This window comes from Lepisosteus platostomus, chromosome 18 (genome assembly GCF_059453375.1).
Source record: "Lepisosteus platostomus isolate fLepPlt1 chromosome 18, fLepPlt1.hap1, whole genome shotgun sequence".
Classification (NCBI taxonomy): domain Eukaryota; kingdom Metazoa; phylum Chordata; class Actinopteri; order Semionotiformes; family Lepisosteidae; genus Lepisosteus; species Lepisosteus platostomus.
The window spans coordinates 17,642,832-17,661,719 of record NC_142628.1 but is presented as its reverse complement, the minus strand read 5'-3'; the positions used below and the strand labels follow the sequence as shown (position 1 = coordinate 17,661,719).

The 18,888-nt window shown below is 49.6% G+C and overlaps 1 protein-coding gene across 1 annotated transcript; it reads right to left on the bottom strand.

Annotated features, from left to right (window-relative positions):
- Positions 1 to 7: 7 nt before the first annotated feature.
- tspan4a (tetraspanin 4a) lies at positions 8 to 14,525 on the bottom strand. Its single transcript, XM_088611985.1, has 7 exons — positions 12,381 to 14,525; positions 8,095 to 8,286; positions 5,157 to 5,231; positions 3,388 to 3,489; positions 1,996 to 2,127; positions 1,828 to 1,911; positions 8 to 753 (listed from the first exon to the last, which is right to left on the bottom strand). Exons 1-7 carry the CDS (start codon positions 12,693 to 12,695, stop codon positions 685 to 687), a joined length of 969 nt encoding a protein of 322 aa, XP_088468111.1. The 5' UTR covers positions 12,696 to 14,525; the 3' UTR covers positions 8 to 684.
- Between the last annotated feature and the right edge of the window lie 4,363 nt (positions 14,526 to 18,888).

The window sequence follows — 18,888 nt, the reverse complement described above, 5'->3', positions numbered from 1 at the left end:
CAACACCTTGTTGTCATTAGAAATGGCTTTTTATTCTTTTTCAATGTTATCTGGAGATAATCTGGAATTGTTTTTGAGACTCTAGTTTACAGTTGAGTGTGAGCCCAGGCCCTGGGGTCGGGGTCATGCTAGTGTCCAGTGATCCTACTGACCCTCAGTGTCCAGACCACATCCGCAGCAGCCAGGCAGGCTGGCCCTGGGTAGTCTGATCTGAGGGAGCCATCATAAAGGAGTGTCTGTTGGCTTGGTGCCCTTGTCCAGGGTGTGGTCAGTCTGTCAGTCGGGGGGGCTGTGGTCCAGGGCGTGGTCAGTCTGTCAGTTGTGGGGCTGTGGTCCAGGGTGTGGTCAGTCGGATGGACAGTGACATTGAACAGTGTCTTTTCAGAGTCCCTCTGAAAGATATTCAAAATATCTCTTGAAATAAAGATGACAACAGCAGAGCTTCAAAGACACAAAGCAGAAATAAATCTCCATTGTTTCAGCAGAGTTCTCTGAGAGCTCGCATTTCCAACAGGGGGCAGCAGAGCAGGAACGAAGCAGACAGGGCCACGACCACAGACTCCCCAAATTCGGCGCCACGACTCAGGACTTCAGGGCTCAGCAGTCCGGGAACAAGCCAACAACACTGTCGCGCTTGTATCCCAGTATGACACTCTTCCCGAGGAGCACTGCACTCTGGGAGCTCTAGGCGTAGAAGGTGTCACATTTGGCCACCTGGCAGAGCATGGTCATGGCAAAGGCCAGGCCCAGGATCTGACGGAGAGACGGACAGCGTGTCAGACAAGGAAAGACTGATGAAACCATGACGGCCAGCAACAGAAACAGGTAGTCAGACTGTGTCAAAGGTCAAGGCCCCCTCTTAAAGGAACAGCAGCTGGACAGTGCCCCCGGCCCAACAGCATCCTAGAGGCTAGGAGGACAGCTGGACATTCTGTCCCCAGACAACACGTGGATATAGAGGCTTCCTGACCGAGATTTTAGGAAAAGGAAAAAAATTACCGATGTGTAGATCAGGTGGGTAACTGCGTCAGCATGCATAGGCTGCAAAGGAACAAGTAATAGGTTTATTCCATGCTGATAAAAGAGAAGTCTACAGAAACCAAAATTATCCTGCAGCTAGGATCATACCTTCTCCCTACTCTTAACAACAGACTACTCTTCTTCTAAATTCTCTCTATTCATTGGAAGTTTCATTTCACACCTCTCTACACCTATCCTGACTCCTGACTTCACACCTCTTGATTGGCCTCTCTTTCTGTCCCCTGCTCCCACCCCTCACTCCTCCTCTCTCCCAGCCTTTGTTCTCCTGCTACATTACCTTTGCTTACTGCCCTGTCTTTCTCACACCTGAAGGAGGTTCCATGGCCGAAACGTGTTTTCTTTCTTCTTTTTTTTAGAATGGAATTAACCTATTACTTGTTCCTTTGCAGCCGATGTGCAGATTACTTGTTTACCTGCAGGTGAAGTGGCTTATGTGTGGCAGGTTTCAGCACAGACTCCAGCTCCAGGCAGCTAGTTCTGAGGAAGAGTGGCCAGCAGGTGGCACTGTGGGCTCAGTGTTTGTTTTTCGTGGTTCTGGGTATTTGTTTTCATTGTTGGACCTGACGTTGCGGATAATCCAGTGTTGTGGAATAAATATAAAAGCACCTCTTTCTGTTAAATGGTTGGCTTTTATAACAGCAGTGGAGGAGTCCTGGGAGGGCCTGAACCTGTCAGAAAGGGAGGAGTAGGGAAGACCCAAAGACGGCCTGGCAGTGTCCTGCTCACCTGAGTGACCCCCGTACACGGGGCGGAGCCCCACAGACAGCTTGGCAGTGTCCTGCTCACCTGAGTGACCCCCGTACACAGGGCGGAGACCCACAGAGACAGCAGGTTGTGCTGCATCCAGCTCTTCACCTGCTTGTAACAGGGCTGCAGACAGACAGACACAAGTCAGGATTCTGCACATTCCCTCTCTGTCCCCCCTCCTCCCTCTCCCTGGACCCCCGGTCTCACCGCTGTCCACCATGTGTCTGGACGCTCCAGTCCGCAGTTCTCACTGTACTCCAGGCAGCAGGAGTCTGGCACACGCGTGTCATTATACACGGAGAACCAGTCTGTGTGATTGGACACGCCACAGCACCGGAACTGTAACACACACATGAACAGATTTTTCTAAATGTTTTCACCCCTGAGCAATGAGAAGTGCTGTTCCCACCGTAATTGTTAATTCATGAAATGAGTTGTTTTTCCCTCAGTTCACATAACATGAGTAGCCATTTATAGGGGCAGTGATTTTTCTGGTGGAAAAATGTATGAAAACAGAAGATATATTATTTACTGAAGTATTCAGCACCCTCAGTCGATACTTTGTAGAAGCACCTTTTGTAGCAATTACAGCAGTGAGTCTCTGCAGCTGTGTCTGCATCAGGGGCTCTTTGCTCACTCTTCCCTGTGGATCTTGACAGGGAGCATCAGTGAACCACAATCTCCAGGTTTTTCTATGGATGCTCAGTGGGATCAGATCTGGGCCAATCAAGGGCACACATCCTCCTCTTCCGAGGACACTCCAGTGTCTTTCTGGCTGCAGGCTTGGGGACATTGTCCTATTGGAATGTGAGTCTAAGGTCTTTTGTTGACTTAAACAGGTTTCCCTCAAGGATGTGCCTGTATTTGACTCCACTCATTGTTCACTCTCTGCTGATAAGAGCCCCAGTCCTGCTGCTTCATGTGGGGATGGTGTGTGTCTCACAGGGTGATGAGCTGGGTTCAGTTTAGCCTGGCATAGCGCTCACTTTTTGTTTGTCAGTCGCTGGTCTCTGGGTGTGTCTCTGGTCTCTGGATGTGTCACTGGTCATGTTCTGAATTATCTGCACCTAACTAAGTTCCTGGAAGCTTTCAGCAACCTAGATCTGTTTCCACTATCCCCCCCGCCCCCCAGAACTGGGGCTCCTCAGAGCAATACGGCAGCTCAATTGAGGTACCTTCTACAGACAGCAGCACTTCTGAAATCAGGTCAACCAGCTGAACTGACCGCAAGTGGATACAAGCGTTAGAGTAAATTTGCAAGGAAACTAGATGCAACCAGGCTCAATCTGAGGTGTCATAGTGAGGGAGCGAATCCTTATGAAACCCAGATCTCTCAGTGTTTTGTTTTAAATTAAATGTAAGAAATGATAACTTTCTTTCCATGTAGACACTATAGAGTCATTTGTGTTCCTTGGTGTATAAAAGTATTTCTATTTGAGTTTCCAACTCGGACTGTGGAGAAGTCCAAGGGGGTGAATACTTTCCGGTTCCTCTCCTGCCTGTGTGAGCTCTGGGAGTATTCAGGTTCGCCAGTGAGAATCAGTTCTAATGTCGGACTTGAAGAACAGCAATGACTGGCCGCTACAGGGCTGTGCTCACGTCTGTCTGGACGATGCTCCAGGCGTTTGTCAGGCCAATGTTCCCCTCGGTGCCAAAGAACTGCAGCCCCCTCTTCAGGTCAGCCTGGGCATAGCGGTCTATCTGCACACAAACACACATCAGGAGCAGAGCAGCGCTGCGCGGTGTCATGAGCACTCACTTCTGGGGGACATGTTCTGTCCTGGTTATAATAATAATAGTTGCTCACACTTACACAGCGCTTTTCTGTACTCTCCACTCAGAGCTCCTTGCAGGTAATGGGGATCCCTTCCACCCCCACCAGTGTGGGGCCCCACCTGGATGATGCTCTTTTGTGTTTCCTCGGAAGTTAATGCCAACTCTGCACATTGGAATTTTTCTTTTGTGTTTTTTGCTCAAAGGTATTAATTGCAACGACTGGAAATCGTCTGCAGCTCTCTCTATTTCCCCTCACACACACCAGCTCTCAGTGGGGAGGAGAGCAGGGTGATGGAGCCACTTCAGAGAGGGGGGTAATTAGGAGGCCATGACTGGTAAAGGCCAGGGGGAATGTGGCCAGGACACCAGAGTTACACCCCTACTCTTCTCGAGAGACGCCCTGGTATTTTTAATGACCTCAGTGTCAGGACCTCGGTTTTATGCCTCATCTGAAGGATGGTGCCTTTTACAGTATAATGTCCCATCACACTATATTGGGGCATCAGGACCCACAGAGACCGCAGGGTGAGCGCCCCCTGCTGGCCCAACTAACACCACTTCCAGCAGCAGCCTTAGCTTTCCCATACATCTCCTATCCAGGTACTGACCAGGTTCACACCTGCTGAGCTTCAGTGGGCTGCCAGCTGTGAGCTGCAGGGTGATGTGGCTGCTGTTTTTTAAAGTATGAGCAGCAGATTGGTGCTCTGGCTTCAGTCTATCTGCGTAGAGTTTGTATGTCCTCCCTTGTGTTTGTGTGGATTTCCTCTGGGTGCTCCAGTCCAAAGACATAATAACTGTGGTATACGTGGCCCTGGGATGAGTGTGTCTGTGTCAGTGTCTGTCCTGCGATGTACGCTGCCTTGCATTGCACCCAGTGCTAGCTGGGAGAGGCTACCCCCAGCCCCATGTTGCATAAAGTGGTGAGAAAATGGATGATTAGTGTTAGAGTTCATGGTGTAGAATCTGGCCAGTCACTGTGGTACCTTCAGGTCTGATGATGGAGTATTCATTTGACACTGAGTGTCTCTACAGAGCAGAGTGAGGAGAGAGGACAGACAGCCTCTCTCTCAGTGACTTCAGAGGTTTTTCCTGTGAAGTTCCCAGGGGGTTACTCGCTCTGTGCAAAATGCCTCCAATCAATTGTGTTGTTTTAATGGCCTCTGTCTCCTCTCAGCCCAGTCATCCTACTAACAGTGCACTGTCATCAATAATTCAGCTCAGAGAGAGGGAGAGCAAACAGCATGCAAGGGCAACTGGAAAGGAATTAGAGTGAAAGACTGGCAGGAAGAAAAGAGAGAGGCAGAGAGAGAAACAAAGAGAGGAGAATTCACAGAAACTGGACACAGGCAGAGAGTGAGCCTTTCTCTCTATAATAATAATAATAATAATAATAAAACAGAGGATGTTTACACGGAGTTTCATCCTCAAATAACCTTGAATTTCTCACCACTGAGAAATCCCACACTCACTAGGGAGGGAGAGGAGGAAAGAGCTGAGCAAAGCAAAGAGGAGAGAGAGGAGACACAGAGGAGACAGAGCTGAGGGGAGAGAAGACAGAGCTGAAAAACTCCTGTACACAGAAGTGACCTCACCTCATCCTTGTAGGCGAAGAAGAGGATGATGGACAGAGCCTCCAGGAGGAAGATGAGCAGCAGGAGAACGAAGAACTGTCGAGAGAGAGAGGCGTACAGTGAGCTCATGGCAGGAGAGGGTCGTACATCAGTTTCTTAAAATCCTACTGAGCTCTAACATGAGAACTCGTCAACACTGCTGTAACTGTCCTTGACCACTCTGACCGAAGCAAGTTCTCCTGTCATTGTCAGCAGTGATCTGGAGGAAGATGAACAGGGGAGAGAGGGGGTCTCTATAAGGGTCACACACACTGAGCACCAAGCAGCTCTCTCCCTGCACCTCCTGTTGCTCTTGCCTCTGTCTCCCTCCTCTTCTCTCAGATAGTCTCAAAGCTTTCTCTAAGACTCCTGGAGCCCTTCTCGGGAGCAAGGAGCAGGAAATGATCTTTCTGGATATACTGGGCTCAGATATGATAGACATAGGGGCTGTGCAGGTGTCTGAGGGACAGAGGTGTGGAATAGAGACGCAGGGGCTGTGCAGGTGTCTGAGGGACAGAGGTGTGGAATAGAGACACGGGGGCTGTGTAGGTGTCTGGGGAACAGAGGTGTGGAATAGAGACACAGGGGCTGTGCAGGTGTCTGAGGGACAGAGGTGTGGAATAGAGACACAGGGGCTGTGCAGGTGTCTGAGGGACAGAGGTGTGGAATAGAGACAAAGGGGCTGTGGAGGTGTCTGGGGAACAGAGGTGTGGAATAGAGACAACAGGGGCTGTGTAGGTGTCTGGGGGACAGAGGTGTGGAATAGAGACACAGGGGCTGTGTAGGTGTCTGGGGGACAGAAGTGTGGAATAGAGACACAGGGGCTGTGCAGGTGTCTGAGGGACAGAGGTGTGGAATAGAGACACAGGGGCTGTGCAGGTGTCTGAGGGACAGAGGTGTGGAATAGAGACACAGTGTAGGTGTCTGGGGGACAGAGGTGTGGAATAGAGACACAGGGGCTGTGCAGGTGTCTGAGGGACAGAGGTGTGGAATAGAGACACAGGGGCTGTGTAGGTGTCTGGGGGACAGAAGTGTGGAATACAGACACAGAGGCTGTGCAGGTGTCTGAGGGACAGAGGTGTGGAATAGAGTCACAGGGGCTGTGCAGGTGTCTGAGGGACAGAGGTGTGGAATAGAGACACAGGGGCTGTGTAGGTGTCTGGGGGACAGAAGTGTGGAATACAGACACAGAGGCTGTGCAGGTGTCTGAGGGACAGAGGTGTGGAATAGAGACACAGGGGCTGTGCAGGTGTCTGAGGGACAGAGGTGTGGAATAGAGACACAGTGTAGGTGTCTGGGGGACAGAGGTGTGGAATAGAGACACAGGGGCTGTGCAGGTGTCTGAGGGACAGAGGTGTGGAATAGAGACACAGGGGCTGTGTAGGTGTCTGGGGGACAGAAGTGTGGAATACAGACACAGAGGCTGTGCAGGTGTCTGAGGGACAGAGGTGTGGAATAGAGTCACAGGGGCTGTGCAGGTGTCTGAGGGACAGAGGTGTGGAATAGAGACACAGGGGCTGTGTAGGTGTCTGGGGGACAGAGGTGTGGAATAGAGACACAGGGGCTGTGCAGGTGTCTGAGGGACAGAGGTGTGGAATAGAGACACAGGGGCTGTGTAGGTGTCTGGGGGACAGAAGTGTGGAATACAGACACAGAGGCTGTGCAGGTGTCTGAGGGACAGAGGTGTGGAATAGAGTCACAGGGGCTGTGCAGGTGTCTGAGGGACAGAAGTGTGGAATACAGACACAGAGGCTGTGCAGGTGTCTGAGGGACAGAGGTGTGGAATAGAGTCACAGGGGCTGTGCAGGTGTCTGAGGGACAGAGGTGTGGAATAGAGACACAGGGGCTGTGTAGGTGTCTGGGGGACAGAGGTGTGGAATAGAGACACAGGGGCTGTGTAGGTGTCTGGGGGACAGAGGTGAGAAATAGAGACATAGGGGCTGTGCTCCTGTGCACTCAGCTGTTGCCCCTCTCTGATGGATGGAAGCTGAATGGACATGAAGCCTGCCCTGCTGTTCTGAGAGAGAGAAAATGACAGTTAAATCTCAATACATTGTACATTTTTCTCAGAACAGTTTAGAACTATTTAGAGAACTTTCTCTAAATAGAAATGCACAGTCCCTTTTCCCCAGAAAGTTGTTATTGATGAAATGAAGTGGCTGTGATTCTTCAAAGCTCTAAAGGGGTCAGGTGCTGCCTGACTCATGCAAACAGAGTGCACAGTCAGTGTTTTGATAACAGACTGCAGATGGAGATAAAGGCTTGGGGTCCCTGGCAGGTCAGAGTGAGAGGGAAACTACATCAATCCGTTTTTCCAAGTTTATAAATCATTCAAGGAACTTAGAATGAATGCAGTTGTGCAGTATGTGCAGGTAAGCTGTTCAAGAGCCGCGAGGAGGAGGGTGGAGGGGTTTCTTATCCTCATCACGAAGTGAGGCGGGTTTTGTACTCTGCAGCTCGTGACTGAGAGCTGAGAGCTGAGAGCTGACTGCCTCCAGAGACGCTGAGCAGAGCCAGCCTGGCTGACACTCACAGAGGAGCACAGCGACAATACAGTAGGAAATACACACCACAGAATTACCTGCACCAGCTTCTTCATGCACTAGGATTGGCCCGTTTGCCCAGTCCTCAGTTCAGTCCCCATTCAGTCCAGTCCTCAGTCAAGTCCACAGCCCAGTCAGTCCAGTCTGCCCAGTCCCATCCAGTCTGCCCAGTCCTCAGTCCAGTCAGTCCAGTCCTCAGTCCAGTCAGCCTAGTCAGTCCAATCTGACCAGTCCAGTCAGTTCAGTCCTCAGTCTAGTCAGTCTAGTCCACGGTCCAGTCCTCAGACCAGTCAACAGTCCAGTCCACAGTCCACAGACCCTGCTATACCAACACAGCACCAGGTGACGCTGATGCTGTCTGACAGAGAGAGACTCACACTCAGGAGAAGGACCTTGTTCTCCCTGAAGGCCCCAACGCACCCCAGACCGCCAACCACCATGACGATGGTTCCCATGGCAATGAGGAGGTTGGCGGCGGACAGGGAGGGGAATGAGGACGAGAGCGTGGCGAAGCTCCCCTGGGTGACGGCCAGCCAGATGCCCACTCCCAGTAGCCCACAGCCGCCCAGCTGCAAGTGAGAGAGAGAGAGCACACTGCAGCACACCGCTGAGACAGAAGGAGAGAAAGGGAGGGAGACATGCAGAAAGAAAGACGAGGCGAGCTGTCAGGATGTCCTCATCACAGCCTCCCTAGAAACACCAGCTGGTAGTGACCACCTCTCTTTCAAAATCAGCTAATCACACTCACTGCAAACCCACACAGAGGACACACACTGTCACACAGCCCTTTCTTCAAGCACACTGTGAATACACTGACGTTGGGCTGTCACACAATACACTCTCTATAAACACACTGACACACAGAACACTCTCTATAAACACACTGACACACAGCACACTCTATAAACACACTGACACACAGCACACTCTCTATAAACACACTGACACACAGCACACTCTCTATAAACACACTGACACACAGCACACTCTCTATGAACATAGTGAGACACAGCACACTCTCTATAAACACACTGACACACAGAACACACTCTATAAACACACTGACACACAGCACACTCTCTATAAACACACTGATGCACAGCACACTCTCTATAAATACACTGACACACAGATCACACTCTATAAACACACTGACACAGCACACTCTCTATGAACACACTGACACACAGATCACACTCTATAAATACACTGACACAGCACACTCTCTATGAACACACTGAGACACAGCACACTCTCTGTAAACACACTGACACAGCACACTCTCTATAAACACACTGACACAGCACACTCTCTATAAACACGTCACACAGCATGCTCTCTATAAACACACTGTCACAGCACACTCTCTATGAACACACTGAGACACAGCACACTGTCTATAAACAGTGATACACACCACACTCTCTATAAACACACTGACACAGCACACTCTCTGTAAACACACTGACACAGCACACTCTCTATGAACACACTGACACACAGTACACTCTCTATAAACACAGTGACACACAGCACACTCTCTATAAACACACTGATGCACAGCACACTCTCTATAAATACACTGACACACAGCACACTCTATAAACACACTGACACAGCACACTCTCTATAAACACGTCACACAGCATGCTCTCTATAAACACACTGACACAGCACACTCTCTATGAACACACTGAGACACAGCACACTCTCTATAAACACAGTGACACACAGCACACTCTCTATGAACACACTGAGACACAGCACACTCTCTATAAACACAGTGACACACAGCACACTCTCTATAAACATGTCACACAGCACACTCTCTATAAACACACTGACACAGCACAGTCTCTATAAACACAGTGACACACAGCACACTCTCTATAAACATGTCACACAGCATGCTCTCTATAAACACACTGACACACTCATCTCTCTCTTTCGTTTCCTCATAATCATTTTGGTATTGGCAAAGAAACAGTTGGGGTGTTTAAACAGAGAGCAAGAATCACATGCTTTGCTCGTACTAAAATATTCAAATGTCCACAATAAAATAGTCAAAAGTATTTCAATCAGAGGAGATCTGTGTGGCTTTGACACACACAAAGGATAGCACAGTGGGAACATCCTTCATGTTAATATCTGGCTCAGTTCACAAGAACATCAGGAAGTTTACAAATGAGAGACCACTCTTTTGGTTGTTTGTAGCTGACTGATCTGGGGACCACCCTGGGATCAATGGGCAGTTTGTTCCAGACACCCTCAACCCTTTGTGCAAAGAAATATCCTCATTTTCAGTTCTAAATACACACCATATTCATATTTCACACGTGAATCTTCGTGTCCACCCTCTCACTCTCTCACCCATTCACCCCTTCTTTCTCTCACTATCTATGTTTCAGTTGCTGTCAGTACTGAGCTGGGAAGAGGACTGTGTTTTAATAACGATAGCTCCACTCAGAGCTCTTTACAGGTAATGGGGATCCCCTCCTCCACCACCAGTGTGCAGCCCCCCTTGGATGATGCTCCAGTCCCCTCACACACACCAGCTCTCAGTGGGGAGGAGAGCAGTGATGAAGCCAGTTCAGAGAGGGGGGTTATTAGGAGGCCATGACTGGTAAAGGCCAGGGGGAAATTTGGCCAGGACACCAGGGTAACACCCCTCCTCTTCTTGAGAGACGCCCTGGGATTATTATTGACCACAGAGAGTCAGGACCTTTGTTTTAAGTCTCATTGAAAGGATGGCACCTTTTTACAGTTTAGTGTCCCCGTCACTATACTGGGGCATTAGGACCCAGACAAACCGCAGGGTGAGCGCCCCCTGCTGGCCCCACTCACACCTCTTCCAGCAGCAGCCTCAGCTTTCCCAGGAGTCTCCCATCCAGGTACTGACCAGGCTCACACCTGTTGAGCTTCAGTGGGCTGCCAGCAGTGAGTTGCATGGTGATAGAGCTGCTGGTTTGGAAGGGGGGATATTTTAAAGGTACTTTCAGTCTGTCACTCCTGACACACAGCTGGGGCTCTCGACCCTGTGTGGGGCTGAATATCTCTCAGCAGGGAAGCCCAGTACAAGTACACACTATATCTGGGACAGGCAGGCAGGCCTGAGTCTCACATTACGGCACTGAGCCCTGTTCATATTAATTAATTACGATGAAAGGAGATAAGGTGGGTATCACAGGTCTTTAACACATTAATGCAGAGAAACTCAGACACACAGCTGCATGACAGAGGAAGAGTGTATGTGCTGATACAGTCTGTGTATCTTACAATACCAGTGGCTTATTGTGGCTACAACAGCAGGGCGGATGAATCTTTAAAAGGTCTACTAACAAATTGGCACACTGAATCACACAGAGTCTCAGGGACACACAGCACAGTCATGAGAGAGGGACACAGGGTGGATATAGAGTCACACTGCCCACAGCACAGGGCCGACACTGAGACAGGGACACAGGGTGGATACAGAGTCACACTGCCCACAGCACAGGGCCGAGACTGAGACAGGGACACAGGGTGGATATAGAGTCACACTGCCCACAGCACAGGGCCGAGACTGAGAGAGGGACACAGGGTGGACACAGAGTAACGCTGCCCACAGCACAGGGCTGAGACTGAGAGAGAGACACAGGGTGGACACAGGGACATACTGCTGCCTCTTTTCATACAACTGAACTGACCTCAATAAACAACCAGGAGATGAATAATTAATAAAGATCAATAAGATATTCCAGGCTGGCTGGAGCAGGAGGGCCCGATTGTTATTATTTTGAGTAGGAATCATGTTGTGGGCTGATGTTTCTCCTAATGGTTGCTGAGGAAGGTTATTTAAATGAGAGCAGCTGTGTGCTGGTTAGAGAAAATGAGCTTCTTCAGTGTTACAGAAGCACAGCGTCTCTGAGAAGAGAGTTGATAAAGCTTGAGTCTCGGGGGACGACACTGATTCTCAGAACTGTCTGTTTACATCTCTTCCCACCTCCAGTCTGCCCACCCCACTACCACCCATCATCTCTGGTGGAAAACTTCAAACAGAACTTTTACACAGTCACCACAATCCACACTGTCTGTCCACACAGTCTGTCTACAGCCACCACACTCCACACTGTCTGTCCACACAGTCACCCCACTCCACACAGTCTGTCCACACAGAGACAGGTCAGGTGAAGGAGCCGGTAAGACCACAGTATTGTCCAGAGGATGTGCCAGTGTAATCCTAACACCGTATAACATTGTGATTTTTTCTTGAAAATTGAAACTTAATATCGAGACACAGACAGAGACGCAGAGACACACACAGAGACGCAGACACAGACAGAGACACAGACGCACACAGAGACACAGAAACACAGATGCGGACAGAGACACGGATGCACACAGATGCAGACAGAGACACAGATGCACACAGAGACACACACAGAGATGCAGACATGGACAGAGACACACACAGAGACACAGACACAGAGACAAACAGAGACACAGATGCACTCAGAGACACAGAAGCACACAGAGACGCAGACGCAGACAGAGATGCACACAGAGACGCAGACACAGACACACACAGACACACAGATGCAGACAGAGATGCACACACAGACACAGAAACACAGACAGACACACAGAGATGCAGACAGAGACGGAGAAGCGCTCCCTGACTCACCCAGAAGAGCAGGTTGAACAGCACCATGAGACCCTTGACGGTGCCCAGGCAGGCCCTGGCCAGTCTGCAACGCTGCAGCTCCAGCAGCAGGATGAAGGACAGGTCCAGGTAGAACACTACGTACTTGTTGCCCTTGGGGGAGGTGTAGCGTCCCTTGGTGGTCTGGGGCCCGGGGGCCGCATGGAGCCCAAAGCTGAAGGGGCTCCCATAGCTGCTGCTGTAGCGCCTGAAGGGGTTGGGGGGTGGGGACCCCGGCTTGCTGTCCAGAGAGGGGCTGCGTCGGTATGGAGTCTCGTCCGTGCTGGAGCGCCGCATGGTCAACAGGTCCAGCCCAAACCCAGGCAAGAGTGACCAATGAGCTGGAGAGCAGTCCAGACACGAGTGACCAATGAGCTGGACCACGGTCCAGACCAGAGTGACCAATGAGCTGGAGTGCAGCCCAGACACTAGTGACCAATGAGCTGGACCACAGTCCAGACACGAGTGACCAATGACCTGGACCACGGTCCAGACACGGGTGTGCAATGAGTTGGAGCACAGTCCAGACACGAGTGACCAGCCAGGTCCACCTCAAGACCAAAATACTCCTCAAAACCTCTGACAAGACAAGCTGAACCAAACACAATCCTCACAAGGTCCAACAGAATTCCAGGCAGATTCTCCAGCACCATCCAAGGTCCGATTTCCAAACACCTGAGATCAAGCCATGGGCCAAGAGAATGTGCACACACAAGTGTGATCTGACCCAGAGACGCAGATTCACTGTGGGTGCCTGTGTGTGCACTACTGTGAGTGTGCGTGTACACTAATTTGTGTCTGTTTACAGCTGTGTTTGTACTTGTTCATTGCTGTGTGAACAACTGTTACTGTGTACTGATTTGTCTGTTAACCATTATGTGTCTGTATGTGCAACAACTGTGTGAGTTTCCGTGACAACTGTATAAGGGTGTGTGAGTGACTGTGTGTGCACGACTGTGTGTCTGTGTGTGTGCACGTCTGTGTGTCTGTGTGTGTGCACGACTGCATGTGAGTGTCTGTGTGTGTGAGATGTCTGTGTGCAGTACTATATGTGTCTACAGTATGTGTTTGGGTGTACAGTGAACCAGACACCCCACTTCCGAAATACCATGCAGGCAGAGATATTCTTCAGTTAACTTATCGTGTTAGTGAGCTCAGCTCATGTGCCAATTTCTTGCTTGGCCAAGCATCCCATTTGGATTTTCTGTAGCACGTTTTCTCCTTTCCCTGTGTATCAGTGCAATTCCAGCACGATAGACAGTAACAGTGTGTCATCCCAACCCCTTCCCTGAGTGCCAAGGTTGCTGACTACTGCAGACGGATCCACTGCGCCAGGAGGAGAAAGTTTGGAGAAGGAAGAGAGATGATATTCCGGCAGAGCAGGGGGCAGGTCACTTGCGCATGCTGGTGGACAGGCTGGAGTCAGGCAGCAGAGCAATGAGGAAAAGCCCAGCTGCTGGCAGACAGGCTGGAGTCAGGCAGCAGAGCAGTGAGGGAAAGCTCAGGCGCTGGCAGACAGGCTGGAGACGAGCAGCAGAGCAGTGAGGGTAAGATCAGGCGCTGGCAGACAAGCTGGAGTCAGGCAGCAGAGCAGTGAGGGAAAGATCAGCTGCTGGCAGACAGGCTGGAGTCAGGCAGCAGAGCAGTGAAGGAAAGATCAAACGCTGGCAGACAGGCTGGAGTCAGTCAGCAGATCAGTGAAGGAAAGATCAGCTGCTGGCAGACAGGCTGGAGTCAGGCAGCAGAGCAGTGAAGGAAAGATCAAACGCTGGCAGGCTGGAGTCAGTCAGCAGAGCAGTGAGGGAAAGCCCAGCCGCTGGCAGAAAGGCTGGAGACGAGCAGCAGAGCAGTGAGGGAAAATCCCAAGAGAAGCAGCAGAAATCTGCAGCAGCCAGAGCAAGAGCTGGTCTCCTGCATCGGCTCCCTGCCCTTCTGTCAGCAGCACATCCCACCGTCAGCCCGGCCTCAGGAGATCCCAGCGGAGCCGCCACTGTCTGCAGAGCGAGGAAGGAAAGATTCCTTCAGACCTGGAATCACACTGCAGCACTAAGCTCACAGCAGCTCTGCACCATTTGACAGCTTGGGTCTGTCTCCTTTCTCTCACACACACGTGCTCCTGCTCCTCTCTCTCCCATTCAGGCTCACTATCCCACAGCACCGGGGAGGAGCCTGCTGCTGTTCCCAGCCAATAGCAGCCTGGCCAACCCCCCCACAGGAGCTACTCTCCCCCTCCCTCTCCCTCCTGCTCCCTCTCTCTCAATTCAAGGAGCTTTACTGGCACGACTGATACATTTCAGTGTTAAAACATCTACAGACATTTACAATACACACATCATAAGACATACAAACATATAGAGCATTAGACTCACTGTTACTGAGGCTGTGACAGGAGGTCACACAATTTATTATTTTTGTTGAGAGACAGACTCACTGTCTGTTCCTCAGGCTGAGGCAGGCGATCACACACTGTATTATTATTATTATTATTATTATTGAGAGAGAGGCTCACTGTCTGTTCCTCAGGCTGGGACAGGAGATCACACACTGTATTATTATTATTGAGAGACAGGCTCACTGTCTGTTCCTCAGGCTGGGACAGGAGATCACACACTGTATTATTATTATTGAGAGACCTGGGCACTGACAGCCCATCTGGACAAAACCAGAGTCATGGTTTTCAAGAAGAAAGCCAAACCTCAGGGAAACAGGTACAAATTCATGCTTAACAACAACACATTGGAGCACACATCCAGCTACACATATCTCGGTCTCACCATCAGCTCATCTGGGAGTTTTGACCTGGCAGTGAAGGCACTGAGGGAGAAGGCACTCAGGGCTTTCTACACAATAAGAAGGAGGCTCTTCAACATCAACCCACCAACAAGAATCTGGCTCCAAATATTTGAAAGTGTAATCCAACCCATTGCCCTATACAGCAGTGAAGTGTGGGGTCCTCTCACAGACCAGGATTACACTCAATGGGACAAACACCCCACAGAAACTCTGCACATGGAGATCTGTAGAAACATCCTCCATGTGCAGAGAAAAACACCTAACAATGGGTGCAGGGCCGAATAAAGCCAGTACCCACTATTGATAAACATACAGAAAAGAGTATTAAAGCATTGGCTACACCTAAAAAACAGTTACCAAAATTCCTACCACCACAAAGCCTTGCTGAGCCAAGAGCTGAGCCCAAAACAGAGTCCCCTGAGCCATCTGGTCCTGAGGCTCACTGACCTGAGCCACACCGACACTAACCAGCATCAGGACAGCACTGCTAGAGCACCACAACTCAGAACCAAGCACATCACAGCACAGATCAAACAGCAATATCTCACACACTGGGACACACACACACAAACACAACATAAACAAAGTATAGGCTCAATGACCACAGCCTGGCCACAGAAACTGGGTGATACAGGCAGACCTGGCTGCCAAGAGAGGACAGGCTGTGCTCCTACTGCCAGCAGGGAGAAATAGAGACAGATATTTTGGGATTAGAGAAACATTTTTCCCTAAATTCAGAAATCTAATCCCAGAGTTCCCACACCTGCCAGAATCACAACGGGTCCCAATCCTACTGGGAGAGGGAGGAGGGAACTCAGTTGAACTGGCAGCCCAGTATGTGATCTCCTGTCACAGCCTGAGGAACAGTGAGTCTGTCTCCCAATAATGCTTCATCAGTATACAGTATATGTAAATATTTTATGATATGTCTTTGTTGTAAATGTCTGTAGATTTTATTTTACTTTTATTTTTTGTTTTGTTTCTTGTGAATTTCATTATTTTTATTTGCTTTGGCAACACTGATTGTACCCATCGGTCATGCTAATAAAGCACCTTGAATTGAAGTGAATTGAAAGGCTCACTGTTCCTGAGGCTGAGACAGGAAATCACACTGTATTATTATTATTGAGAGACAGGCTCACTGTCTGTTCCTCAGGCTGAGACAGGAGATCACACACTGTATTATTATTATTGAGAGACAGGCTCATTGTTCCTGAGGTTGGGACAGGAGTTCACACACTGTATTATTATTATTGAGAGACAGGCTCACTGTCTGTTCCTCAGGCTGGGACAGGAGATCACACACTGTATTATTATTATTGAGAGACAGGCTCACTGTCTGTTCCTCAGGCTGAGACAGGAGATCACACACTGTATTATTATTATTGAGAGACAGGCTCACTGTTCCTGAGGTTGGGACAGGAGTTCACACACTGTATTATTATTATTGAGAGACAGGCTCACTGTCTGTTCCTCAGGCTGGGACAGGAGATCACACACTGTATTATTATTATTGACAGACAGGCTCACTGTCTGTTCCTCAGGCTGGGACAGGAGATCACACACTGTATTATTATTATTATTGAGAGACAGGCTCACTGTTCCTGAGGTTGGGACAGGAGTTCACACACTGTATTATTATTATTAAGAGACAGGCTCACTGTCTGTTCCTCAGGCTGGGACAGGAGATCACACACTGTATTATTATTATTAAGAGACAGGCTCACTGTTCCTCAGGCTGGGACAGGAGATCACACACTGTATTATTATTATTGAGAGACAGGCTCACTGTTCCTCAGGCTGTGACAGGAGATCACACACTGTATTATTATTATGGAGAGACAGGCTCACTGTTCCTCGGGCTGAGACAGGAGATCACACGTGTGTAATTATACACTATAATTACACAAGTCTCCAGAGCAGAGATGCGGGGAGTCGGGTGGAGACTGGGAGCAGAGACAGGGGCAGCAGGAGGAGAGGGAGTCTGCAGGGGTGTCAGGCTGCTGATGGATGAGCCAGACTGCAGGAAATCAAGGTAAATCTCAGGGCACAGCAGAGAATCAGTGCTTGAGGACAGCGCGTGAGCAGCATGACGATGAGAGAGCGCCGGGGAGGGACAAGGTCTCCGCTTTGCAGTCAGAGACTCAGAGGGGACTGAGACACAGGGGTAAAGGGGTCAGAGACTCGTATCGGGGGTAACTGAGACTTGATGGTCAGGGAGGACCGAGACACAGGGGTGAGGGGTCAGGAACAACAGAAACTTGAGGGTCAGAGGTCAGGGGGAACAGAGAATTGGACAAGGTGGGGACTAAGACTCAGTCACAGAACACCTGATAGCGGAAACAATTAAAACTGGGATGAAAAGAACAACATAACCCAGAAATGAGAGTCGTCACTGTCAACTAGTCACAGCTCTGGCCCTCTGTCTCCAGGGGGGTTAGAGTAGAGGAGAGAATCCCTAACCAGGCTGGGACTGGCACTGGGCACTGGGCACTGGGCACTGGAGCTGGGCACGGGCACTGGCACTGGCACTGAGCACTGACACTGGGCACATAACCTGGGCACTGGGCACTGGCACTGGAGCTGGGCACTGGGCACTGAGCACTGAGCACTGAGCACTGAGCACTGGCACTGGAGCTGGGCACTGGTTATGGGCACTGGCACTGACACTGGAACTTGGCTTTATGCACTGGGCACATGACCTGGGCACAGGGCACTGGGCACTGGCACTGGAACTGGGCTTTGTGCACTGGCACTGGGCACTGAGCACTGGGCACTGGAACTGGGCAGGCACTGGGCACTGGGTGCTGGGCACTGGGCACTGGAGCTGGGCACTGGGCACTGAGCACTGATCCCTAGAGAAGTATTGACTCTTCTCGGACATGGCAATAGTAGTCAATTTAAAACTATAGAAGAATCTACAAGGGAAGGATTTATTAAGTTTTTGATGTAATAATTGTTCAAAATCCTTTTTGCAAGCTGACAACATCCTGTCAAACTATTTTGGAGTACCTCGTTTGGAAAACTAATTGATTGGAATAAAATGTGGATGTTGTCAAGTAAATATCGTATAACTTAAGGAGGCATGGTAATTAATCGAATTTACCTCGTAAATACCCTGTTGTGCAGAGATCTAAAATGAATATAGCTGATACTGTGAAAGTAGCACTGAAACCTCACCAAGAATCTAATATTGACATGTCTTTTAAAGAAATAGACGTTATTTTAAATTTTAATCCCATTAAAAATAATATGAAACTATCTTTTGTAATTGATTTATTACACTCGCACGTTATAATATACATAAAGCTAAATGGTCTGTGACGCGACTCCTATCATTGAACAGTTTGAAATAGGTGTAAAGACTTTACTGAAATGTACAAACCATGTACAGACTATAGTCGACACACAGACTATGTGGAAATGTAAGAACATGAAAGCTGTACGGATCTTATCTTTATTTCATGAGGTGTAATTGTATTATAGTACATACCCCTGACGGTGTTACTAATGGGTCATATGTGCTCTTGTTTGTACTGAATGTATTTGCGTTGTTACAATAAAGACACTCTGAACAGCGCGCAGTCACGCTGACACAGCGTCCCCCGGCGGGGGCAGGGTTTCCACCAGGAAGTCGAACTGTGAGGTGTTATGTCATCAAGTGAGGGGCGGGGTCACGCCGCGTTCCCTTTCCCGG